At 37.0% G+C, this 27939-nt stretch overlaps 1 protein-coding gene and 1 non-coding gene across 4 annotated transcripts in view; both read left to right on the top strand.

Moving 5' to 3' along the window:
• Window positions 1-27939, top strand: part of CERT1 (ceramide transporter 1) — a 113242-nt gene that overhangs the window by 16447 nt on the left and 68856 nt on the right. For all 3 annotated transcript variants that reach the window (XM_040450664.1, XM_040450654.1, XM_040450645.1), the window contains one exon: window positions 21779-21895. In XM_040450664.1, the coding sequence (XP_040306598.1) occupies window positions 21779-21895 (117 nt within the window). The remainder of the gene's footprint in view (window positions 1-21778; window positions 21896-27939) is intronic.
• LOC121017079 (U2 spliceosomal RNA) lies at window positions 13931-14121 on the top strand. The gene has a single exon (XR_005784617.1). It is a non-coding gene; the product is annotated as a U2 spliceosomal RNA (small nuclear RNA).

A 27939-nucleotide genomic window follows, 5' to 3' on the forward strand; every position in this document is an offset into this window, starting at 1 on the left:
TAAGTCACTTACAAATTGATCGTAAGGAACCAAGAGACCCAAGAGGCTGTGATGAGTTGAAGCTCATCCAGAAATTAAGGTGGTCTCTGAAATGATAATGTATTGAGAGCAAGGGACAGGGTTGGGTAATGATTTCTGAAACTTACACATAAACCCAGTTTCATGAAGTGAAGTTTTCTCCTGTTATGAAAGATGTCAAGGAGTTGCATTTGGCTTTTTAAAAATTAGGAAATTCAGGGCTTCCTGGGTGGCTCAGTTGGTTGGGTGTCCAGCTTCGGCTCAGGTCATGATCTCACGGTTTGTGAGTTCGAGCCCCATGTCGGGCTCTGGGCTTACGGCTCAGAGCCTGGAGCCTGCTTCGGATTCTGTGTCTCCCTCTCTCTCTGCCCCTCCTCTGCTCATGCTCTGTCTCTCTGTCTCAAAAATAAATAAAACATTAAAAAAAACTAAAAATTAGGAAATTCATCACCTCCACTTTATTTCCTTGCCCATAGTAAATGAATTAAAAAATCTTTAACCTGAAAAGGGAGAACAGGAGAGGAGACAATAGAAGAGAGCATTTTAGAAACTGAAAAACTGATGGACTGCACAGTAAATTAGTAGATCCTAGAAATCCAAATCCTAAGTTATCATTTGAAAAAGTTAGGAACTAGATTTACATCACAATAATGTAATACTTTAGCAGTGCCAGATACCTCTTGAAACAAGAATTCGGAGATGGAATTTGATAAAAAAAAAAAAAAATACAGAGGATACATTGATTATCAGTTTAAGAAACACTCGTATCCCCAGATTTTTCTCTCCCAACTGTGCAGTTGGGTGATTGACTTATCCCTGTACCAACCTGACAAAGAGGAGAGGTTTATTCTATAGAGAGAAAAAAATAGTGCTCTCTAGGCTGAAGAGTGGGGAAATAGGCAATAGAAACTATTGAAATCAAGGAATGATACTAAATAGAGGTGATTAAGGGAAATGTGCAAAGTGGGTGCTGAGACCTTAACTTTACCCCATTCCCCACTTGGCTACCCATACAGTAGGTGACAGATATTCTCATTGAGGGCAGTAAATTGCTGGGGACTCCTAGAGAATCTGACCAGCCCAAGAGGAAAGACCTAAAGATAACATCAGAACTTCCCCAACAAAGTAGCCTAACTGGATTATCCAGCAGTGAAGCTCATCTTTGATAAACTAACCATGCATAACTTTACAGATTCCAGTCAGCTTTGTAGATCCCCAACTCTTAAAAATGAACGGTTAAGATCACCAGGCATATGAAGTTTCCAGTATGAAAGAGATCAAGAGAGTAAATACAAGACTAGGTAACAAACTATTCTAATATTCCACAAAAATAAAGAAGAAAGTTTGTTTTCTCTGTATTCTGAGAGACGAGAGCATTTGGAATCATGAAACAAAAATGTACACTATAAAAAAGAAAAAGAATAAAACAGAGCTATTGTAAATTATAAATATGGTAGCAGTGATTTTAAAAAATCAGAAGGGTTAGAAGATAGAATTATAAACATTTCCCAGAAAATTGAGAAGATAAAGATAGTGAATAGGAGAAAAGATAAAATTGAAGGAATGATCCAAGAGTTTTAACATTTGAAGAGTAGAAACTTCAGGAAGAGAGAACAGAGAAGAAAGGAAACATCAATAAAAGAATACAAGAGGGGCGCCTGGGTGGCTCAGTCATTTGAGTGTCCGACTTTGGCTCAGGTCATGATCTCACACTTCGTGAGTTCGAGTCCCGCGTCGGGCTCTGTGCTGACAGCTCGGAGCCTGGAGCCTGCTTCCGATTCTGTGTCTCCCACTCTCTCTGCCCCTCCCCCGCTCATGCTCTGTCTCTCTGTCTCTCTCTCTCAAAAATAAACATTAAAAAAATAAAAATAAATAAATAAAAGAATAGAAGAAAAATCCATAGAAGTAAAGGACGTGAATTTACACATTGAACGGGTCAAAGGACGTGAGTTTACACATTGAAAGGCCAGCATAATAGATGAAAAAGGACCATTATTAAGGACATGTCATTGTAGTGAGTCAGATCACTGGGAAGAACGAAGATCCTGGATGCTTCCAGAGGGGAAAAACAGGTCACAACAAAGGATAAGGATTCAAAATTACTGTGGACGTCTCAAAAACAACACTGAAAGCTAGAATGCAATGTGCCATGCCTTCATTCTTCTGAAGAATTATTTTCAACACTGAACTCTTTATCCAGCCAGACCATTAAACAAATGCCAAAAGGGCAGATAAAAACATTTTGAAATGTCTCAAAACATTTACTTGTTGCAGCATTTAAAATGTCTTATTTTAGGGGCGCCTGGGTGGCGCAGTCGGTTAAGCGTCCGACTTCAGCCAGGTCACGATCTCGCGGTCCGTGAGTTCGAGCCCCGCGTCGGGCTCTGGGCTGATGGCTCAGAGCCTGGAGCCTGTTTCCGACTCTGTGTCTCCCTCTCTCTCTGCCCCTCGCCCGTTCATGCTCTGTCTCTCTCTGTCCCAAAAATAAAATAAAAAATGTTGAAAAAAATTTAAAAAAAAAAAGTCTTATTTTAGAGATACATGCTCACATATCTACAGATGAAATGATAAGTTTAGAATTTACTTCAAAATAACTCATCTGGAAAGGCTTGAATTGGAGGAGGGTATAGATGAAATAAGAAGGGCCAGAAACGTTAATTGTTAAAGCTGAATAGTGGTGTGTGGGGTTTATTATCCTATTCTTTATTTTTGCATAGGTTTGGAAATTCCCACAATAAAAAGTAAACTTACAAATGCACATACTCCTACAAAGCTTTCTTTTGGAAAATGTGCTCCATGAAAACAAGGAAGTATTAAATAAAAAGGAAGATAGGGCACAGAACATTGTTCTCAAAGTATGATCTCCAGGCCAATAGCATCAAAGCCAACTGTGAACTTGACAGAAGTGTAGACTCCCAGGCCCAACCTCCGATCTAATGAATCAGGAACTCTGGCTATGAGGTTTGGTATTCTGTCTCAATGATTCTGATATATACGCAAGTTTGAGAGCCACACTTAAAAAATAGCTGTGCTCAAGTAAACAATGGATATCTCATGTCTCTTAACAGCTTGTTCTCTGGACTTTGATATTTGATCTGACTTTTTTTTTTTATTAAAAAAAATTTTTTTTTAACGTTTATTTATTTTTGAGATAGAGAGAGACAGAGCATGAATGGGGGAGGGTCAGAGAGAGGGAGACACAGAATCTGAAACAGGCTCCAGGCTCTGAGCTGTCAGCCCAGAGCCTGACTCGGGGCTCGAATTCACGGACCGCGAGATCATGACCTGAGCCAAAGTCAGCTGCCCAACCCACTGAGCCACCCAGGTGCCCCTTGATCTAACATTTAATTGAATGGAGTCATTATACATAAAGGCAGAAGAATTCCTATTAGTTGTGCTATTGGTGCTAGCAATCTGAATGGACAATGGATGTGAAAGGTTCAGACTTTGGTAAATTGTTAAGTCAGGTAATTGTCTCAGAAACGGACTAGTTATGAGTTGAACAGATGAACATCTACCATATGTCAATCTGACTGCTGGTCCGAATGGCATCTTGACATTTTCTGCTAGCATTGTTCATTGAATTTTCCATGATCTAAAATGTCTTTTTCCCTCCTCCACTATCAAAAGCCTGTTTTTTCTCTGGGCCCAACCTAAGCCACAACTTTTCAACAAACCATTGCTCATCTTTTTTACTTAACTGTAAGATTTTGTAAAAAGAAAACATAGACTCTGGTGCGCCTGGGTGGTTCAGTTAGTTAAGTGTCTGACTCGATTTCAGCTCAGGTTATGATCTCGCAGTTCATGAGATCAAGCCCCCGCGTCAAGTTCTGCACTGGATTATCCAGTAGTGAAGCTCCAGAGCCTGCTTGGGATTTCTCTCCCCACCTCTCTCTGCCCCTTCCCCATTCTCTCTCTCTGTCTCAAAATAAATATATAGACTTAAAAACAAAATAAAACATGGACTAAGCAGCTGTTATGTGCTAAGCATTATGCTAGGTGTTTTACATGTTACCTCCTTTAGTCATCATAATAATCTCCTTATAACCTAACTAAAGATTAACATCTATTTAGCCTTTTCATATACGTGCTTTTTTCTTGGTTTGTGCCTTCGATTTTTATTTCAAGAAGAATGGTAATTGACCACTTCTATTTCATAGTACAAGGATTTCCATTAGCCCATTGGTTCCCAAACGTCATTGTGCATCTAGAAGGCTTGTTGAAACAGATTCCAGTTATATTTGTAAGATTTATGTAAAAGTGAAATTTTTTTGAAAGACATGAATATTTTCAAATTACTGAATTGTTTTTGATACTTAGAAGGCTTGGAAAGAATTAGTTTTAGAAGCCAAGTTAAGGTCATTAAGGTATGCCTTGATCATAAAGTAATTATAATCAGGGGCACCTTGGTGTCTCAGTTAGTTAAGTGTGTGACTTCGGCTCAGGTCGTGATTTCATGGTTTGTGAGTTTGAGCCCCACCTTGGGCTCTGTGCTGACAGCTTGGAGCCGGGAACTGCTTCAGATTCTGTGTGTCTCTCTCTCTCTACCCCTCCCCAGCTCACACTCTGTCTGTCTCTCTCACTCTCAAAAATAAAGGTAAAAAAATTATTTTTAACAAAAAAATTATTACAATCAAATAACTTCTGGCAAAGTTTTGTAACATTCCAGTAATGTTATCATTATGTAAATGCATCTTCATGGTTCTACTATCAAATTATTTGAATAAAAGTTCCTTACTGGGTAGTTTTCCCCAGTACCTAGCACAGTACCTGTGTGAAAACCTGTCAATTGACCTATAGCAAATCTTTATATATATATTTTTTTAAGTTTTTATTTATTCTGAGAGAGAGAGAAAAAGAGAGAGAGAGAGAGAGAATTCCAAGCAGGCTTCGCACTGTCAGCACAGAGCCCGATGCAGGGCTTGATCCCATGAACCATGAGATCATGACCAAATCAGGAGTTGAATGTTAGCCCACTGAAAGAATTAGTACCTAAATTTCTAATTTTTTTTAATGTTTATTTTTGAGAGAGAGAGAGGCAGTGTGTGAGCAGGGGAAGGGCAGAGAGAGAGGAAGACACAAAACTTGAAGCAGGCTCCAGGCTCTGTGCTGTCAGCACAGAGCCTGACCGCGAGATAATGACCTGAGCCAAAGTTGGACGCTTAACCGACTGAGCCACCCAGGTGCCCCAGTATCTAAATTTCTAAAGTGAAATGAAGTATTTCAGACCCAGGGAAGAAAAGAAAATGCATTACACTATCCTTTCTCTGCTGGGCTTCAGGCTATCTTGGGTTTTGAGGTTTTGCATGGTCTACCTTTTTCTTAAACTTCGTTCCTTACCAGACTCCCTCCAGTCATGCTACACTTTTAGTGTCTTATCTAAGCCTAGTCTTTCCTGCCCATAAATATTTATATGTGCTTTTCTTGCTGTCTGGAATGTTATTTCTTTCTTCCTTTGTCCATTCCATTACTTTCTTGGAAACCTTGGCCTACCTGATTACATTACTTTTAAAAAAATTTTTTTAACATTTATTTATTATTGAGAGACAGAGACAGAGCATGAGCATGGGAGAGACAGAGAGAGGGGAGACACAGAATCTGAAGCAGGCTTCAGGCTCTGAGCTGTCAGCACAGAGCCCGACACGGGGCTGGAACCCACAAACCACAAGATCATGACCTGAGCTGAAGTTGGATGCTCAACTGACTGAGCCACCCAGGTGCCCCTGATTAGATTACTTTTAATATAGGCTTTTTCAACATAATGTACCTTTCTATTTATGGCTTTTACAGTTGAAGTTTTACATTTCTTGTGTGATTGATTTGGTTAACGTGAGTTCTGCAAAGTTAAGAACCATGCCTGTTTATCCTCGGCATTGTATCCCCAGTGCCTTGAATAGTACTTGGTAAATCATAGATGTTCATAAATATTTCGTTGGTTGGTTGGGTTACATGGATAAATAAATAAACATGAAAGGTTTAAATCATGGTTGTCCAATAAAAATATGTTAGTCACATATACAAGCCATATAAGTAATTGAAAATTTTGTAGTAGCCACATCAAAGAAGGAAAAACAAGTGAGATTGATTAATTATATTTTATTTAACTTAATATATCCAAAATATTGTCATCCTAATATAGTCATACGAAATTATTACTAAGATATTTTACATTTTGTTTTTTACCAAGTCTTCAAAATCCAGTGTGTATTATACACTTACAGCTCATTTTAGTTCAGACTAGCCATACATGACTAATGATACTATATTGTACAGCACAGGTTTCAATGTCAAAGCATATTAAAAATTAAGAAATTGGGGGCTGCCTGCATCATGGTCCAGCCTTTATCTCAGGGTAAATTTTGAAAGCAGGATTTTGTTTATTCAGAAATTCCCAAAATTGAGATATATCAAATCAGTGTGTTAAATGAAAAAAATTGAAATGAATACTTAATACTTACAGTTTGCTTACCTATATATTTTCTTTAAGATTTGCAAGTTACGAAGGGAAAATACAGTCTTGGAAAAGACATCATGCATTTGAGGGCAGTGAGATTATTCAAACTGACCTTGTCTAAGAATCTTTTCTTAGGTTCTGCTCTCTTAAAGTAACATTTTTATTAAGTGGCTTTAATTATTTTAGCATTTTTTATTGTAGGATGAGTCTGGGAAGCTTCTTCTGGCAAAATATTACTGTATTTTAATGAGTCTGATGCCACCAAATTTAAGATGCACTGTTATTTTATATGTCACATTGCCATTTCAAGTTGATACCATTTGAAAGACATCCTTATTTCAGAGACAAAATTTGTTTGTGTGGCAGGGAATTTTATAATGGGTGAAATGAGGTATTTGAGTAGAAATCTCAAAGAGGAAAATGAATGTGGTAAGAGGTGACATGGTAGGAAGCAGCAGTTGTCAAGTTCCTCCATGGCTAGTTGAAGGAACTGTAAGGAGGCCTGTGTGACTGGAGGCCTGGATGGTCTGTAGACATGGGGAAAGTAGTAGGAAAAGAAGGCAGAGAGGTATGCTCCTGATTCTATAGAGCCTTGTGGGTCCTTGTGAGGACTTTGACTTTGTATGCGAAATGAAAAGGGAAGTTATGGAAGTCTGAGCAGTGGAGTGATTTGATCCTTGTAACAAGATCACTTTTGGCTGCTTTGTTACGAATAGTTTGTAGGAGGAGGATGGAAGCAGGAAACCAGAATTAGGCAGCCCTAAGAAATTATACACATAATCCAGGTGAGACATAGCAGTGGTTTGGATCCAGCTAGTATTGCTTATTAGAAGTGAATGGATTCCAGATTTATTTTGGAGGTCCAGCTGACAAGGTTTACAGATTTGCTGATGAATGCCTTATATGATTCAGTGAAATGAGTCGGATGATTTCAGGTCTAAGCAACTGTTGGTTACCATTTATGGAAATGTGGAAGCCTAGAGTTTGGTGAAGCAAATCACATGACCAGTTTTTGATGTGTTGAGATTCCTCTTAAATAGTCAGAAGAAGACACAAAAGAGGCAATTAAGTAAGAGTTTGGAGGTTAGGGAAAGAGGACCTGGCTGAAGTTATAAATTGTGTGTTTGTGGACACGTGAATGTACATGTGTCAAGTGGTATGTGTGCAAATTTATCTTTTGATCCTCATATCATTGACTGTTTCTTCAGAATTCCCTCCCCCGCCAACCCAGTATGTTTAATTTTTGATTTTAGTGTTAGTGGTTTTGTAAAATGTTAGATGATATTTGCTAAACATTTGTCAAATGTGTGACTCTTGGTTAACAGTGGGATAGAAAGAGGAAGGTTGTAAGAAAAGAGACTTTTTTGTATCATTTTTAACTTTTTACTTTGAAATAATTTTATATAAAAAGTTGTAAGACTAATGTGATAACTCTTGTGGACACTTAGATTCACCAATATTTTAATGTTTCTTTTATCATGTTCTCTAGACACATGTACACATGCCTTATATCTTTCCCTGAGTCATTTGAGAGTAGGTTTCACATATCATACTTCTTTTCCTCTTAATACTTCAGTGTATAATTTCCAAGAGCAAAGATATTCTCTTTGCAGGTATAACCATAATATAGCTGGCAAATTCAGGACATTTCATGTAGTAATATCTTTTTTCTAATTTAAAGTCTGTATTCCAGTTTTGTCCATTGTTCAGCAGTATCCTTTGTAGCATATTTTTTCCCTTCAGTACAAAATCCAGTCTACAGCGTGTATTGCATTTAGTTGTCATGTTTCTTTTAGTGTCTTTTAATCTAGACCAATTAGCTCCTTAGCCTTTCTTTGTCTAGTGTAACATATTTTTGAAGACTCTGGGCAAGTTATTTTCTAGAATGTTTTTCATTTAGGACTTGATGTTTCTTAGTGATTTGATTCAGGTTATGCATCCTTGGCAAAATACACTAAAATGATGTGGTGTCCTTCTCAGGGTATATCTCACTAGAGGCACAGATATCTGTCTGCTTTTTTTTTGGACAGAGAGAGTAAAACTTTTTTTTATTTTTTTTGAGAGAGAGAGAGAGAGAGTGAACGGGGGAGGGGCAGAGAGAGAGGGAGACACAGAATCGGAAGCAGGCTCCAGGCTCTGAGCCATCAGCCCAGAGCCCGACGCGGGGCTCGAACTCACGGACCGCGAGATCGTGACCTGGCTGAAGTCGGACGCTTAACCGACTGCGCCACCCAGGCGCCCCTGTCTGCTTTTTTTTATATGTAAATGTTATGGTTAAGATTTGAAGGGTGGGGAGGTGGACGAGGGTTCTATGACTTAAAAAGAAAGTTGGAAAAAACATTGAATTAAGCTTGGTTCATTATTCGCCACTAAAAATCTTCCAACTTGATTCTCCTCATTTTGATTCTCTGCTAAAACTTTCAGATTATCATGATTTTTCTGGGTGGAATTCTTACAAGGAATGCATTTACCAGAAAATGGAAATGTCTGCTTACCATAGCATTTATTCCTCCCTGTAAATCATATGATATATTCATTGATACCTATGTTCATTGATAGTTTCTACATTTACATAGCACTATTTTCATTCCTTACACTGGGGACTCTCCCAAGATCATACCATCTATGTTAGATTCTGAATATAGCCAGCTGGCCTGCTTTAATGCCTCTGTCATTGGCCTGTACAAGTGATGATAATCTTATGTGGTCCACTTTGAACACTTTGTTGAATATCTTTTTCTTTTCACTTTAAAAAAACTTTAAAATAATTGTACTTACACAGAAACTTGCAGAAATGGAATCAGAGGTTTTATTTATCCTTCATCCAGTTTCCCTGCATCGTAAGATCTTACATAGCTGTAGTACAGTTCAAAACCCAGAAGTTGATATTGGTACAACCCACAGACCGTATTCACATTTTACCAGGTTTACGTGTACTCATTTGTGTGTATGTCTGTGTGCATGCATGCACATGTGTATGTAGTTGTATGCAGTTTTATCACTTGCAAAGATTCTTGTAACCACCATTACAGTAAAAATAGAGAACTGTTTCATCACCACAAAGATCCCTCATTCTTCCCCTTTATAGGCTCTTCTATCTCTCTCCTCTCCTTCCAGCCTTCTCTCTCATTCCTAACCCCTACAACCACTCATCTTTTTGTCAGTTCTGTACTTTTATCCTTTTGAAAATTTTATATAAATGGAATCACACAGTATATTACCTTGTGAGATTGGCTTTTTTCCTCAGTATGAGTAAGATGCACCAGGCTATTGAATATGTCAATAATATGTTCCTTTTATTGCTAAGTAGTATATGTACCATAGTTTGTGTAACATGAACTAATCAAAGGACATTTGGTTTGCTTGCAATTGAGGGGCTGTTACTAATAAAGGTCTCATGAACAATGATGTGCATGATTTTGTGTGGACCTTAGTTTTCTGAATTTTGGTCTCCACATTCAGTAAATAAATATTTGTTCAATGTCAGTCACTGTCCTAGGGCCGGAATTATACTGGTGTACCTATCAGGGACTCTTGTACACAGTCTCCAATCACATATGTTTAATCACATATGTATGTAATCACACATGCCTGAACAGTATGTTTGGGCTCACATTTTATGTGTGCTTTTGTAACCTCTTTGTATCTTTCCACATATTAAGTTGTTCACTTTCCAGACTTTGGAAATACTGTTTTTGAATGGATATCTTCTACTCCATTAGGAAATGAACATTTGCCATTTTTGGACTGCTTATTGTATCGTTCAGATGTCCACTCATGGAACCAGAAATCGCTGTAGATTTTTCAGCCAGGAAGTGTTTAGAACTAAACAAAAGAAACACTTTGTGGGTAGTTCATAGGTAGTAACTGCAGGAACCAGCTTTTATTCCTTGGGTCAGAGGAACGAAGGGACGAGGTTGGGGTTATCTGAACTTAGAAGTTGGAGGGAGAGCCCCGCCGAGTTGGGAGTTGGACTTCTGAAGAGAAAGGGTTGCCCATGGTGCTGGTACCAGTATCCCAGGAGCCTTTTGGGACTGAGGCTTAAACCTCTGAGTTGAAAGGACTGCCTGGTTAGTACTTTCAGAAGCTGAGACTCAGGCATCTGGAGATGGGAACACTGTTCATCTGCTACCTCAGAAGCTTAGAGGAAGTGCACTGTGACATCTAGAAGAAGGATTATACCCAGTGTAGTTGGTATTAATATCTTAGTAGTTTGAAGGGGAATGCTGTAGAGCTCCACTTCACGTATCTAGTAAGTGGCCCTTGCACAGTTGATGCTGGTACATCTGAGGTGGCCAGCTAGTTCAGGGGGTTCTAAAAGAGGCTGGAGCCCGGAACTGACTACCATTTCCAGGACTAAGGACCTTTGCTAGACAAATGTTGATGGAAACAGTATGTAACAAAAAACACAGGCTTTTTCTGCCTTCCTCCTGGCTTCCAGTCTCTGGCTAGAATGGTGATCATACTGAACCAACAAAGAAGACTAATAGAGGTAGAAATGTATTTTGCCGTATCCCAGTCCCAGTAGCATAAAATAGTATAGAAGGGTGGATTTAAGAGAGCCGATATGGTTAATAAGAAGTGGCAAGCTCATTATCAAATGAGCTTTTAAAGAATTCCCTGCTATGAGTCTGAATGGATCTTCTCAATGAATCTGCAAAAGCCAGAGTCTCATTTTCCCCTCTCACCCTAGCATCCCTCCAGCCCATCAACTCCCCTTGTTACATGATTATACATATTATGTTATATATTATTACATATAATATGTTATTGTTATGTGTATTATACATTATTAATGAATTATGTATTATATACATTATATGTTTTATATGTTATATATTATGTATATTATGTTATTACATATTATACATATTACATGTGAATTAGGCCTAGGTAATCAGGCTGCTGATACATACCCTCCCCCACCTGTACTGCCCCTTGTCTCCCGCAGCCCTACCTTGATTGTGAAGCAGGATCTTAAAGAGAAGCAATGACAGAAAGTTTTTCTTATGATAATATTGGCAACTGCAGCATCCAGTTTCTAGGAGCAGCAGTGCCACTAGTGGCTTCCAGGGTCCAGAAGAGGAAGTGGCCTGTCTGTACAGTTGACACCGTGGGGTGCAGTCTCAGAGTTCTCTCTCTTACCTAGTCTCCCCTGGCTCCTTTCCATTTTCTGACCTCGTTTATTTATATTTCTTAGCAATATGAGCTGCCTGATACTTTCAAAAGAAACTTCTTCAGTGAGCAAGCATCAGTTTCTCTTACTTGTAATTTAGAGCAATGTTTGATGTATTTTATTTCAATCTGGTAGGCTTTATTTATTTTCTGTTTGAACAAAGATATTTTAATATTTTGCATTTATTGGTAAAAAAAAATTAGATGCTCAGCTTAGATAATTTTGTCTTTAACCTCAGGGAGCATTGGACAGGCTATCTGGCAATGAGTAGAATAAGGGTGAAATCTCGATTGTGGTGGTACTAGGTGGCTAAAACTAAACAGAAAAACCAGCCAGGCATCTTCCTGACCAATAGAACCTGAAAAGGTTGTGGTACAACCAGGGCTGATGGCAAATGAGTAGGGAATCCACAGAGGAGAAACCAGAGAAGGGCAACTCAAAGTTGTGTAAAAATTCTACCCAAGTCTCTCGTTAACTCCTAAACAATGTATGTGGGAGACAGATAGAAAGTAGTCTTAAAATGTGATCTGAGTCACTGCCACCATGGGAGAGATGTGGGGGAGCTAAAGCTGCTTTCAAGAACATTTGCCATTTTTTTAACTGTAGGTACCAAGAGAAGGAATGTAGTTAGTGAGGAGATAATCCAGAAAAAAAGAGCCAGAGAAAGGGAACCCCAAATGTAAAACTCGGTCCAAATTTGTACCTGACCTTTCATTTGTGTGTGCACAGGGCAGACTGAAAGTACTCTAAACTGAGACCCTAGCTGCTGCCCATTGAACACATGACAGAATTAGCAATTTGGGTCTGAGCATGTTAATTGCCTGCTGAAACAAAAACAGAATTTTTCAGAGTAAAACAAAATCCAGAGTTCACAACCTAACATTCACAGTTTTCAGGGTCAACTCAAAATTATTCAAGATACAAAAAGCCAGGAAATTGCAGCACATTCTCAAGGGAAAAGACATGAACCAAGGCCAAATTCAAGATGAGCAAGATGAATTATCTGATAGGGATTTTAAAGCAGGTTGTATGTTTGTACGAGGTAAAAGAAAATAGGCTTGTAATGAATGAAAAGGTAGACCATTTCAGCAGAGAAAAAGAAAACATAGAACCGATGGGAATTTTAGAACCATGAAGAATGATATCTGAAATAAAAACCATTCACTGTCTGGAATTTATAGTAGAGATGACAGAAAATAATTAGGATTTTGAATATACATCAAAACAAGTCATTTTTTTTTAATGTTTATTCATTTTCGAGAGGCAGGGGAAGGACAAAGAGAGGGGAAGACACCGAGTCCAAAGCAGGCTCCAGGCTCCGAGCTATCAGTACAGAGCCTGATGTGGGGCTTAAATTCACAAGCCATGAGATCATGACCTGAGCCAAAGTCAAATGCTTAATTCACTGAGCCACTTAGGCACCCCCAAGTAGTCATTCTTAACCCATTTTTTATTTTGTTTTGTTTTATTTTAAATGAGCAGAATTAAATGGGTTTTAGGAGTCTTCAGAGAGAAAACAAAGTGAAAAAATATTTGAAGAAATTATAGTAAAACTTTCCAAATTTGGTGAAGAATATAAATTTATATATTTGAGAAGCTCAACCGACAATAGGACAGATTGAAACCGGATACATCATAGTCAAACTGTTGAAAACCAAAGATAAAAAATCCTGAACTTAGCTATAGAAAAATGACACATAAATGGGGACATTCAAACTACTGTATACTTCTCCTTAGAGATCATGGAGGCTAGAAGACATCTTATAATGGATTCAGTGAAGATACTCTTCAAAAATGAAGTGAAATAAAGATATTTTTAGATAAAGGAAAACTAAGAGAACTTGTGGGCAGACGACCTGTGCTAGAAGAGATGCTAAGGGAACTTTTTCAAGCTGGAGAGAAATACACCAGAGGTAAACAGATCTTTAGGAACTAATGAAGAACATCAGAAAAAGTGAATATGTGTTGGTAATTATAGGATTATTTTTTCCCTTTTAATGCTTTTAAGATACAGAAAATCTGAATAAGCCAGATCTAAAAACCTGAACTTAATATCTCCCTACCAAGAAAACCTGTCCACATGATTTCCCTGGTATGTTGTTTAATACATCCAAAGAAATAGTTCCAATCTTATACAAACTCTTTCCTATACTTTCCTACACAGCATAGCTGTGAAACCTAAACCTGATGAAGACATCACAAGAATATTAGAGCTCTATGGTAGACATAGATACCATATTCTTTTATAAAATATTAGCAAATCAATAGTAGAAGAATTATGTATAACTTCTCAGCCTTTTGGCTAAGATTATGTGTAGTATCTATTCTTATCAGTTTAATATTTGATACATCCTCTATCCACGGACAATATAGTAAATGGATTTTTGGAGCAGGGAGATGGAATAGGAGGTTCTTCCATCCACTCCACACATCGACCTTGTATTGCAGTTCCTCCAGGCATGTTGCACTGCCTGCACCCTCAGGACAAAAACAAAAAAGTGGATTATATATAATGAACAAACAAATGTACTTTATCTTAGGAATTAGAGGTTAATTTAATGTAGCAAATCAATCATTATAATTCACCAGTTTTTTAATTTTATTTAAAGCCAAGTTGGTTAACATATAGTGTAATAATGGTTTCAGTAGAATCTAGTGATTCATCGCTTACATATAACACCCACTGCTCATCCCAACAAGTGCCCTCCCTAATGCCCATCACCCATTTAGCCCACCCTCACCTAATACCCCTCCAGCAACCCTGTTTGTTCCCTGTATTTAAGAGTCTCTTGTGGTTTGCTTGCCTCTTTTTATATTACTTTTCCTTCCCTTCCCTGTGTTCATCTATTTTGTTTCTTAAATTCTACATATGAGTGAAATCATATAATATTTATCTTTCACTGACTGTCTTATTTTGCTTAGCATAATAAATTCTAGTTCCACCCATGTTGTTGCAAATGGCAAGATTTCATTTTTTTATTCCATTGTATAGTAAAACCTTGGATTGTGAGTAACTTGTTCTGCAAGTGTTCCACAAGACAGGCAAACATTTTTAATAAATTTTAACTTGATAAATGAACAATGTCTTGCAATACAAGTAGTACGTGACTGACATCACATGATCACAAATGAACCAGTGGTTCTTCTTTCTCTCCCTCTCTCTCTCTCTCTCTCTCTCTCTCTCGCTGTTGAATTGTGGGTGATGGTCTCCCATGCTTGGATACTCCGTCTCAGGCCACGGTGTTTGACAGAAATCAGTGATTTTCCAGTACGTTGGAAGACGCCCACAAATGGCACTAGTGTAGTTTTTGTCACTTCAAAAAAAAGGACTGTGGACAGTCCTTTGCTTTTCCATACAAGAGTAAGCTTAGAAATGCTTTACTTCATTTTAGTCAGGCTGCCTGCAGATATATACCCTTTCCTTTGCGGCTTTATTGCCAATTACATTAAATACGGTATTTGACAAGAGTATATTAATACTGTAGTGTAGTCAACATCTATGCAAGCATATACAGTGGCCCCCAGGAAGAAAAAGATTCCATTGAGCCAGCAAATAGCAGTGATTCTGTTAGTGATAGTGAAAGTTGTCCTCCTCTCTCTTGTCTCCCTCACACCAGCCATGAAGGTTTTCAAAGGTAACTGCAGGTTAATTTGTCTATTTTTCTCTATATTTTGTATTATATTACAATATTGTCATCATTTTTTATGGGTATTTTTGGGTTGTAGAACGAATCATCTGAGTTTCCATTATTTCTTGTGGGGAAATTCACTTTGATATGCAAGTGCTTTGGATTACAAGCATGTTTCCTGAACAAATTATGCTCACAAACTAAGGTTTTATACCACATCTTTATCCATTCATCAGTCAATGGACATTTGGGCTCTTTCCATAATTTGGCTTTTGTTGATAGCACTGCTATAAACATTGGGGTGCATGTGCCCCTTCAGATAATACCTGATAGTGCAAATGCTGGGTCATAGGGTAGCTCTATTTAAAAATTTGTTTTGTTTTGTTTTTTCAGAGAGAGAGAAAGCATGAGCAGGAAAGGGATAGAGAGAGGGGAGAGAGAATCCCAAGCAGGCTCTATGCCATCATTGTGGAACCCAGTGCAGGGCTTGATCTCACAAACCATGAGAGCATGTCCTGAGCCCAAATCCAGTTGGACACTTAACCAACTGAGCCTCCCAGGTGCTCCTATTTTTAATTATTTGAGGAACCTCCATACTTTTTTCCAGAGTAGCTGCATCAGTTTGCATTCCCACCAGCAGTGCAAAAGTATTCTCCTTTCTCCCTATCCTCGCCAACATCTATTGTTTCTTGAGTTGTTAATTTTAGTCATTCTGACAGGTTTGAGGTGGTATCTCATTGTTTCCTGATTTGTATTTCGCTGATGTAATACACCATTTTAACAAACTAAAGACAAAAATTCATAACAAATTTCAGTAGATCAAAAAGGTTTTGACAAAATCGTAATATTCATTTAAATTGAAAAAAAAATTCTTAGGGAACTAGAAGTAGAAAGGAACATCAGCCTAATGAAGTGCATCTACAAAAACATATAGTTTAACATCATGCTCAATGGTGAAATATTTTACGCTTTTCTCCTAAGATTAGGGTCAGGGCAAGAATATATGTGCCCTTATCACTTCAGTTTTAACATTGTATTGGTCATCCTAGTCATTTCAGTATGGCAAGAAAAAAGATCTAAAAGGGCATAAAGATCAGAAAGCCAGAAGAAAAACTTTGCAGTAGCATCAAGGTTTTGTAGATATTTTTAGGTGTAAAATAGGTGTTTTAGGTGTTGGAAGTACTAAGTGAATTTTGCAAAATCATAGGATATACGGTTAATATACAATTATGAGATCTATTATATACCATAAGCAGTGAAATTTGAAAAACAATTCCATGTACAGTAACATAACAAGACTTAGGAATCAGTCCTGCATTATGGATTGGACATGTATAATACAGGCTACGTGAGATTATTGAGAGAAATTAAAGAAGACATGAATAACTGGAGAAATGTCCATGGATTAGAAGGCTCAGTATTGTTAAGAGGTCACACCTTTCCATATTAATCTATAGAAAAATCTATGGAATTCCTGCAACCTGGTACTAAATGTTCTTGGAAATACAATGTGAAATGCAAACTACCTAGATTATCCCAAATAGGTTTTAAAAGGGGAGTAGAGTTTGAAGACATACACTACATGATTTCAAGACTGATTATTGGGCAGCAATAATTTGGTGTTGGGAGTAAGAATAGACTTCTTTTTTTTTTTTTTTTTTAAGGATTTTATTTTTAAGTAATCTCTACACCCAGCGCGGGGCTCAAACTTACAACCCCCAGATCAAGAGTTGCATGCTCTACTGACTGAGCCAGCCAGGTGCCCCAAGAGTAGACATATAGGTCAGTGGAACAGAACAGAGTCCAGAAGTAAACCCAAGCAAGGATGAGGAGTAACTGGACTTTGATAGGCTGCTGGTGAGAATGTAAAATGATACAACTAATTTTTGGCAGTTCCTTAAATATATAGTTACTTTATAAGCCAGGCATTCCACTCTAGGTCAAGAGAAGTGAAAATGTATGTCCCTACAAAGATATGAATTTTCACAACAAATTTATTCAAAATAACCAAGAAGTGAAAGCAATTGTCCATCACAAGTAAATAAATAAGCAATATGAAGTTCACTAAAATTTTAGTTGACTTTGAGTTTCTATGCCTTCTTACATTCTGTCCACTGAGTTTAACCTTTCAGATAGTCTTTCATTCTACTTGTGCCAGCACCAGAGAAATCTCTTCTAAAGTATCCTGTGGTACTGTTCTAGACTTTTGGGTCTTTTCTATAATGCTGCTTCTGGAATTTTCCTTATTGTCTTCTTGGGAAGTCCCTTTGCTTCTTCTTTTCATGGATCTCAAATACTTCTTGCTTCTCTTTGTTACTCCCTCATTTTACTGATGCATATCTCCCAGGTTTGAAAGATAAATTTTTATTTATCTTCATGGTTTAGAACTTTCATACCAATTAAGTGCCTGGGTGTGAAACCCTTAAATATCATTACTATATGTCTTTTTTCTTGGACTAAATTTTCTCATGGAAGAATCTTCCTATAGACAGAAGAGGATGGAAGGAGAGAGTGTGAGTGCTAGGTTTCTGGGAGTCAAGTAGGGGAAAGATCTTTAGTATAAATACTTTCTGATTTGCTTTTTTTTCCCTTTCCCTACACCCCACACCCACTGCTGTGTAAGACTGTCCCTACTTCTTACACCTGTCTCATACCATCTCTCTGAGGGCCAAGGGTGGGGCTTCTAACACTGTACAGTGGTAGGTGAGTAGTCACCAATGCTTGGGATTCCAGGGATCTAGGTTACCTTTTAATGACTCTTGGTCAGTTTTGTTTTCAGCTCCACCCTTGCCTTTACCTTTATGGCTACCTGATGCTTCCAGTTCCCTTGCTTTTCCATAATTGCATACAAACTGGCTTGATTCTTTTGCCTTCTTTTATCTTGTAGATGTTTAATTTTCAGTTGTTTTTCAAGCCTGCTGAGTCAGTTACTGCATTCTACTTTTAAATTTTGTTGAAAACTTTTCTTTTTTTTTTTTTCTTTGTGGATTTATGCCTCTTGTTCCTATAAGGTTATTTTGGCAGATAATGGATGCTTTGGGCTGAATGTTTGTGTCCTCCCCAACTTCATGTGTTGAAGCCTTAATTCTCATTGTGATAGTAATCAGAGGTGGGGCAGGGCCTTTGGGAGATAATTGGGTTTAGATGAGGTCATGACACTGAAGTCTACATGATGACATTGGCATCCTTATGAGGGGATGAAGAGACCAGAGAGCTCTCCTTCTTCTCCACATGAGGACACAGCTAGAAGGCAACCATCTGCAAACCAGAAAGAGGGCCCTGACAAACACCCCACCATGCTGGCACTGATCTGGACTTGTAGCCTCCAGAACTGTGAGAAATTTCTGTTTAAGCTACCCACTTTATGGTTTTTGTATTATAGAATCCCAAAGAACTAAGACAAACCAAGACAGGTATAAGTGCCATTTTACTTTTTGGTATATTTTCTGTCCTTAACAATGAATGTTGACATGGTAAAGTATGAGGTCCACCTACATTTTCCTTGATGTTTTCCTTTCTGATGTTGGCTTTCTTCTATTGCGTGCATTCTCAGTGGGGGCACAGCTTGGTTTTGGGGAGAGTGAGATAAACTCACTTGTGTTAATTGCAATTGTGTTTGAATGAAGCAATTATTGATTATATGTTGGGAGGTGTTGTATGTGTGTTGAGACAATATATAAGCTCGGTTGCTTAGACTTCAATTTATTCTCTTTTGGGGGGGGTACTGCCACATTTAAAAAAAATTTTTTTTAATGTTTATTTATTTTTGAGAGAGAGAGAGAGAGAGAGAGGGTGTGTCTGCGGGGGAAGAGCAGAGAAGGAGACAGAATCTGAAACAGGCTTCAGGCTCTGCGCTGTCAGTACAGAGCCTGATACAGGGCTCGAACTTGCAAACCACGAGATCATGACCTGAGCTGAAAATGGACGCTTAGTTGATGGAGCCCCCAGGCACCTCTAGACTTCAATTTATTCTCTTAAACACATTCTCTTAAGAAGTTCGTAATTTTCTTTACTATATAGATCTAGCTTCCCTCACTTTTTCGCATTTTGGGAATTCTGTGTTCACAGACTATATATTATCTGACAATTGGTGCGTCCCTCTTTTCTACCACCTGCCTGTCAGATTGCTGATGGTAGAACTGGCTAACTGTACATTTTCTGTCAACTACCACCTCTGTGTATAGGTATCAAGATACTGCATCTCATAGTAAGTTTTCAAATTCTTTAATTCCACCTTCTAGATTATCATTTTATTCCATTTCTCTGTAACTCTATTAAAAGCTTGACATTTTTCTGCATTTCTAAACTTTGAAAGAGGGAGACGAGATCATAATTGGTATGCTTTAGCAGATTTAGGAATTTGGCAAATCTTAAACACTGACTTAAGATTTTACTAAGTCACTCATATCCAGAGGAAGGCTAGCAGTGAGTTTCTCTTTTCAGGAATATTTTAATTGTGGCATTGTACTCATTGGAAGATTGTAAGCAAGTTTTGAAGATGTCAAAGAGGGAGGAAAACCATTTGATGGAGAAACTAGTGAATTTTGAACTAATAGGATCTTATTTTCTAAAGCTTTAAGGATGTTAAGCCCAATACAAACTGTAAAACATTTTGAGGAATGGTAGCTGGAAATAGAATGATTGTGAAGTGAAAGTTTAAAAACTTCTGGCCTATTTAGAACAGTAGACCTAATCAGTTAAATTATTTACTTGGTTCTTCAGATAGCGTGTATTCTTCCCTTCCTCCAAGAAACTTTTTTTAGGAACTGAATTCCATTCTTAAGACTTGAATGTTTGGCATTTCATTAAATTTCTAGTAATCATTGTATTTATGATTGTTAAGTTTTTTTTTTTATGTGTTTCTGTATTCTTAATTACTGAAGCAGGGTATGCATTGTCTTCTTTTTTTCTTTTTCTTCTTTCTAGTATATTCTACCTCCCACCACAGTCTGAACTATGATGTCTAGCATATAGTGATTCAGAAAATACTTAATTTATATCCTTTAGCTAGTCAGAACCATGATTTGTTGTATTAATCTTTAATTTTTTTTTTCAACGTTTATTTATTTTTTTGGGGACAGAGAGAGACAGAGCATGAACGGGGGAGGGGCAGAGAGAGAGGGAGACACAGAATGGGAAACAGGCTCCAGGCTCTGAGCCATCAGCCCAGAGCCTGACGCGGGGCTCGAACTCACGGACCGTGAGATCGTGACCTGGCTGAAGTCGGACACTTAACCGACTGCGCCACCCAGGCGCCCCTGTTGTATTAATCTTAAAAGAGAAACTGTTTCATAATCTAAAGGACATTGTAGAGTTCAAATGTTTTTCCTAAACAAACACATACGGTGATAAAAGATTGATACTGTTAAAGGGAGGAAAGAATAAAAAACCTTAGAAATACAATATGTAGATTCTGTTTATCAAATAAGTTAATTATTACATTGGGCAGGGAGAACTTTTTCCCCTCTATAGATAAAATTGTTCACAGGAGAAGAAATTGATTGACTCTCAATACTCTGGTAAAATAAGAGGTGGTATATGTGATGGGGTCCTGTCGTATTTGAATTCATTTACTGGACAAAAGTCAAGGATATAAAATATTCATTTTAAAGAATGTGAAAGACTGAACCAAATAATTGATATTTTTATGAGATGTTTACATTTTGATAGAGACAATCTCCTCTATCTAATAGAGGCCTGATGTAATATTTATTTTATTTTTCTTTTCATTCAAAACTCTCCTGTCTGTTACTATCAAAGATATTTAAAAAGCTAGAAGTTAATTTGAAATACTTGAGGGCAAATGTTAACATTATTTTGTCACAGAATGTGAAAATATTTTATCACATTGAATGAAATACAACTATTCATGATGAGCATTTACTTTTGAATGATAGAGGCAGGGGAAAAAGTAGTAAATATCATCCCTAAAACTTGGCCTATTTTGTGTGTGTGCTTTTGGTGGCATTCCCACTAGTTAAGCTAATTGGAAGCAGTTGATGAAAATATTAGCTCCGTTCTTTTTTTTTTTTTTTAATTTTTTTTCAACGTTTATTTATCTTTTTGGGACAGAGAGAGACAGAGCATGAACGGGGGAGGGGCAGAGAGAGAGGGAGACACAGAATCAGAAACAGGGTCCAGGCTCTGAGCCATCAGCCCAGAGCCCGACGCGGGGCTCGAACTCACGGACCGCGAGATCGTGACCTGGCTGAAGTCGGACGCTTAACCGACTGCGCCACCCAGGCGCCCAACTCCGTTCTTTTTTTAAATATATTTACGTATCAACTCATTTATAAGAATAGTGAATGAAACTTAGTTTTTGGTAACTATGCTCTTGTTGTGCTCTTTATGTGAGACATCTTCAAAAAAAGTTATTTGAGTAGAAACAAAAGAATAACAGGCGTCTTGCAACAGCCAGAATGTATATGTTCGTTTTTGCTATAGGGTGTAACACTTCTAAGAATATAACTAGCTTTTCATTTTCTACTGTTTTCTCCACAGCCTCATGATTTTGATGAATGTCGATTTGATATTAGTGTAAATGATAGCGTTTGGTATCTTCGTGCTCAGGATCCAGATCACAGACAACAATGGATAGATGCCATCGAACAGCACAAGGTAGGGTTTCCAATGTTTATCCATCCATGAAGGATTAAGCAAGAGACTGGTAGTAACTCTTTTAAAAAGTTTTAAAATGTAACGTGTTATTGAAAAGTTGAACAATATTTGAGTGGTAAAGATTAAAGCAGTACAGGTGTAAATTTTTTTTAATTTTTTAATTTTTACTTTTGAGAGAGAGAGAGAGAGTGTGTGTGAGCAGGAGAAGGTCAGAGAGAGACGAAGACACAGAATCTGAAGCAGGCTCCAGGTTCCGAGCTGCCAGCACAGAGCCCGATGTCGGACTCGAACTCACAAACCATGAGATCATGACCTGAGCCGAAGTCAGACGCTTACAGGCGTCCCTATAAATTTTTGAGCTAATTTTATTTCTAACACTTGAGTTGTTCTGAAGCAATTTGCTACAACAAATATTTTTATTTATTTTTTGAAGATCTAATTGACTTTGTTAAACAATACATGAGTCGGGTAGCACCCCATCTAGCAAGTTGAGAGGCACCCCAACAAATGTGTTTAATTGTTAATTTTTAAAAAATGCCTTTTTTAAAATAAAACATATTCTTGATTTTTATACTTAGGATTTGCTTCATAGTTAATGCCTCTTTTATGATCTGGATAAAAGGACTTTGGAAATAATATTGGGTATAAAACCCTAATATTTAGAAACTTACATGTTAATTTTTGCAGTCCTCTATAGCTGTTTGGGTAAATTCATAGTGTAAATATTTGTAAATCACTTAATTTTTGTAAATAAGAAGCCATCTAATAATAAACCTTTAGAAAGCCTTTCTTATGTAAATGTATAAGCCACATTGTAATTTAGAGCTGTGAATAATAATTGGTAAGTAGACTAAGTAGATATTAATAAATCTGCAGCATTAGTGAATTCAGTATATTATGATAAAACAAGGAATAGGGAAAGGTATAAATTCACGATGCTATTCCTGAGTGTGACTTAAGAGAACTTTGTGCTTTGCATACTTGTCTGTACTTGTTTATTTGGGTTTCACAGAGTTGTAGTTGAAACACCTGTTTTGGTCACTTAACAGATGCAAAACATGCACACATACAACATGCACACACACATAAACAAGAAGAACCTGTCTGATTTGAGGTACGACAGGCATTCTTTTTGGTATGAATCATGCATTAGCTTTTATTTCTTGATTATTGATTATAAATTTTTCCTGGCATAAAGAAAATTGGCTGTAATGCCCATTTCTTTCCTCTCTGTTTTAGCTTTAGTTGAAAACTGGTTTAAAATTTTGTGTGTTGGGGTGCCTGGCTGGGTCAGTCCAAAGAATCTGCTACTCTTGATCTCGAAGTTGTGAGTGCAAGCCCCAAGTTACGTGTAGAGATCATTTCAAAATAAAATCTTAGGGGCACCTGGGTGGCTCAGTCAGTTGGGCATCCGACTTCTGCTGAGGTCATGATCTCACCATTTGTGAATTCGAGCTCCGTGTCAGGCTCTGTGCTGACAGCTCAGAGCCTGGAACCTGCTTCGGATTCTATGTCTCTTTCTCTCTCTCTGCCCCTCCCTGCCTCCTACTCTGTCTCTCTCTGTCTCTGTCTCTCAAAAATAAATAAATGTAAAAAAATAAAATAAAATCTTAAAATCGTGTGAATGTTGGTTATTATATTATTCAGAAAAGAGTCTAAAAATTGAAAAAATGGCTAATAGTTTTCTATTATATAAAAAAGAGGTGAGCTAAAATCCCAGAATCTGAAGGCTTTGAATCCAGGCTGACCTTGATTCAAACACTACATCCTGTGCTGTGTATGACATATGTGACTTTTGGCATGATAATTTACCTCTTCTTGGTGTGTATAAGTAATACATGAGATAATATATGTAAGATTACTTACCAGAGTGGCTGATATATTTTCTCATTTATGACAGTAAAAAATAAAGGGCTTTATAGAGTGACGACTAAATTTACTAAATTATACCTGTTGTTTTTGACTGAAGTATTCTACATTCAGTGAGAGTTGCTAAATGTGTATGCACATAAAGAGAGTAGCGTGGTTTATGTATTTAATCAGGGCCAACCCTTTTACTAATGATTAAAGATATCATTTAGTAGAACTAATTTCTATATTTTTAACTGAGATGACTTTTAAAAGCTTAATCAGTTGATTAACTGATTAGTTGATTATAGGGATTTTTGTTTTCTGTTTTAAGCATATCTTATTTTGCTTGTTTTTCTTAGTAAAGCTGAACCTGAATTCTTTGCAGGTTCCCATTTTGTATTTTCTCCACAAGTGAAGAAGGATGCATAAAGCATATATTTCTTCCGTATCATTGATTTCTTTGCATCATTGAACAATGGATAGGTTTAATCTGAGTTTTATTAGTGCAGTGTGACTTAAGCTGAGATAACAGATTTTTGGTGAACTTTAAGTTTTTAGAAAAAAGATTCAGCAGCAAGATTTCAGATACATTATACAGACTTTTTCTTCCTGATTTCTAAAAATAGTTTATTCATAGACAAGGAGAAATCATTGTTAATTATAATTTTTATTAATAATTATTTAAGTGTAGGGGAGCCTGATGGCTCAGTCGATTAAGCATCGTCCTACCCTTGATTTCAGCTCAGGTCCTGACCTCAGTCAGGGTCGTGAGATCAAGACCCTGTCTGGCTCCACACTGGGTGTGGTGCCTGCTTAAGATCCTTTCTCTCCCTCTCCCTTTGCCCCTCCCATGCTCGTGCTCTTTCTCTATAAATAAATAAATAAATAAATAAATAAATAAATAAATAAGCAAGCAAGCATATATATATATAATTTTTTAATATAAAATATGTGATATATGCCAACTAAGCAACATATCAATGAAAATTTAAATTGAATATGAATTCCAAAAATAAATTGTTTGAGTTAGTAAACTAATAGGAGGGAAAAAATTCAAATGGTATCTCCAAACATAACAGCAAATTTTTTTTGGTTTCTTGTTGTTTTTTTCTGTAGACCAGAAACAAGGAGGTAGTGAGGATATATTTCCTAATTCATTCTTCAGTATTACTAAAGAATATTACATATTGGAACCTAAATTTAGTAATTTTACTATTTTAGCATGCATTGTTATATTGATACTCAAAATTAATATCAAATTGTTAAAGCATGTTGATGATGATAGGAGCTACTACTTATTGAGGATCACCCGAGTATTAATGATTGCATTATGTACTCATGTGCTTTATATTCTCCCTGCTCGTCTGATAGGTGAGGGAAGTGTTGTGTTACAGTAGAGAAGATGGAGGTTTAGATTAAATTTAAGTAACTTGCATGAGACTCTACTACCTTTTAGTTCTTGGATGCTTAGGATTCAATTTTATGTTGATTCTGCTTTCACTCAGTTCCATTGGTAGACTGAGTATTTGGAAGTCATTCCCATAAGCTCACCTCCTGCAGATTAGATCCGTTTATCATTTGAGTTCTACTGCCATATATATGCAAGACAAATACGAATTCATCTTTCTGCCCATGGGCTCTCAAAAAGAGCATTGTATTGTTTGGTTACTGTTTGAGCAGTGGATTCTGGGGTCTGACAGATATGGGATTGAATCTTGGCACTACTGCTTATACTAACTATATAATAACTGTGTGACCTTGACAAGTTACTTAGTGGAGGAAAGATGACAGTATGCTGTATATATCCCTTCCCCCTCACATCACCCTCCCCACCCGCACAAAAACAAAACAAAATGATCAAGCAAGCAAAGTAGCCTAGTCATGATAAACCAGGAGTACTTCAGAATTGATAAATTCCCATCATTCCAGCTCATTCAGTTCAATTTACAGTTAATTCCTCATTTCACCACCTGCTCTTGTGAGGACACAGAACACTTGGAAGAGTGGGCCTTTTTCTCTTCTGATGTCATCAGATGGCCCTTCATTGCCTTTTCTTGCTATTGGGCCTCTGTTAGGGCTTTCCTGACAGGCTTTAGTAATTTTTAATATCTGGAAGATATTAAAGGTTTCTGTTCCTTCCTTCCCAGGTAGCCCTTTTACTCTTTATAATAACTGTGTATCAATCCATTTCACACACGTGCACACACACACACACACACACACACACACACACACACGCTCACATACACCAAAAATTCTTACAGGACTTCTTCAGCAATGTGGTGGTGATAGCTAACAGTTTTGAGGATTAATGTATGTCAGATATGGTGATAAACATTATACACGTTATCTCATTTTACTCTCATAGTCTTGTAAGATTCTTATCCTACTTTTACAGATTAAGAAATTGAAACAAATTAAGTAACTTGTCCAAGGTCAAATTGCTAATCAGTGAAGGAGCCACAGCATTCAGGTCCAGGTCTATCTGAACTGAGCACCAGTTTTTTAGCCAACAAGCACATCTGCCATCCTTATAAGTATGTATTTACATAGAATATATTTTGTTGACTTAAATCATTGGGCTTCTTGAATCACAGTATTCCCATAGTTTTTATATGTTCTTCATATCTCTTGTGTGTATTTTAGACCATAAGCTCCCCTAAAGACTCAAATACATAACTTTGTAGGAATCAGCAAAGCATTGAGCACATAAATTTTCCAGTTGAAACAATTTACAGTATTGTAAAACAAATTTTGTGGGGGAAATTTGGAATTTTTGAAGTTGTTTTTCTTTCATTCTTCATGATTGATCTTAGAATAGAAATCCATTACGTTCTATATTCTCTGCTATTGTTTTGTTCTCCTTGGTATTCATTTCAGAATAACTTGCTTACTAGAAGAAAAGTTTAAGAAAGATGATTCTGTGATTTAAATGCTCTCATTATATTGGAAGTTAGTTGCATAATTCGGTGTGACATTAGACAGTAGCCCCTGTGGAAGAAAGATATTCTGAGTTCATTCTTATATTTGAAGAATCTCCTTCGGTTTAAAGTATACCAAGGGGCATATGTATACCAGACCAGTAATTTTATTTTGCAATAGTGTGGAGTATTATGCAATAGTGTGCAATATTGTGTGGAGTCCATTCATATTCTGCATTTCTTCGTAAGATTTGAGACACTACTAAATAAAATGATTTTTAAAGACAAAGTTTTTTTGTAATTTTTTAATCTCTTGGCCATCTCTCATATTGTCTTGAGGTCAAGTGAGATGGTGTTCATGAAAATTATTTGAAGACTAAAAGCTGTATGAAGGTAAAGATAAGGTGTTATTTTTATTTGGATTAAACATTTTTCTAATATGGATGGTCTTTTATCAAAGGGCCTCTGTGAACATTTTCTGCATAATTAGCTTCTCAAAGAAATGTGATAAGCTGTCTGTTGATGATATTATCTAAAAGAGTCATAGGATTATTCCTAGGATCTTCTACAATTGCAATAAATATGATTTTAACTAAACAGTTTCTTACTGTGAAATGAGTATACTGCCCCACCGTACCACCCCACACCTCAAAAAAACTAGTAGGAAGGCTCCCCTGGCACTAGCAGATTTAAGAATCATATTGAAAAAGTTACGCTTTTTGGCTCAGATTGAGTTTGTTTGTGGTAGTCATGACATTCCTTTATTTCCATAAGGGAAAAACCTTAGTAGATCTGAAATGTTGGTGATCAGGGGCCACACAGACTTTTCCCACATTTTGGAAATTATCCAAAACATGAGGAGTCATAGGAAGATACATAGTTAAGCAGGAAGAATCCAAATGGTAATGATTATACAGATGTTCATTTTCTGTAGTGGGAATCTGCATGTAGGCAGTTCCATAATTTAATGTTTGCTGATTTATTCCTATGCTTTTGTGAAGGCCCACTAATTCATATCTGAAGTTCTGTTGAATACTTTCAGAAGAAAGGCTTATTCTTAGTCTGAGAAGTTTAGGGATTTCCGAGGAAATTAGATGGAAGACAATTTTTGAAAAGAACTTACACATTTTACTTGAAATGAGATGGAGTATGAAAAAAGTTTCTTACCAAAATGTGCTCATCGTTGAGCCACCTAAATGATACCCAAGACTCCCTTTGAAGATCTCTTAGAAACTGTGTTGCTATTTGGCATAATTAAATAAATTTTTTTTT

The sequence above is a fragment of the Herpailurus yagouaroundi genome, unplaced genomic scaffold (assembly GCF_014898765.1).
Source record: "Herpailurus yagouaroundi ecotype Mexico unplaced genomic scaffold, PumYag 29, whole genome shotgun sequence".
In the NCBI taxonomy this organism is placed as follows: domain Eukaryota; kingdom Metazoa; phylum Chordata; class Mammalia; order Carnivora; family Felidae; genus Herpailurus; species Herpailurus yagouaroundi.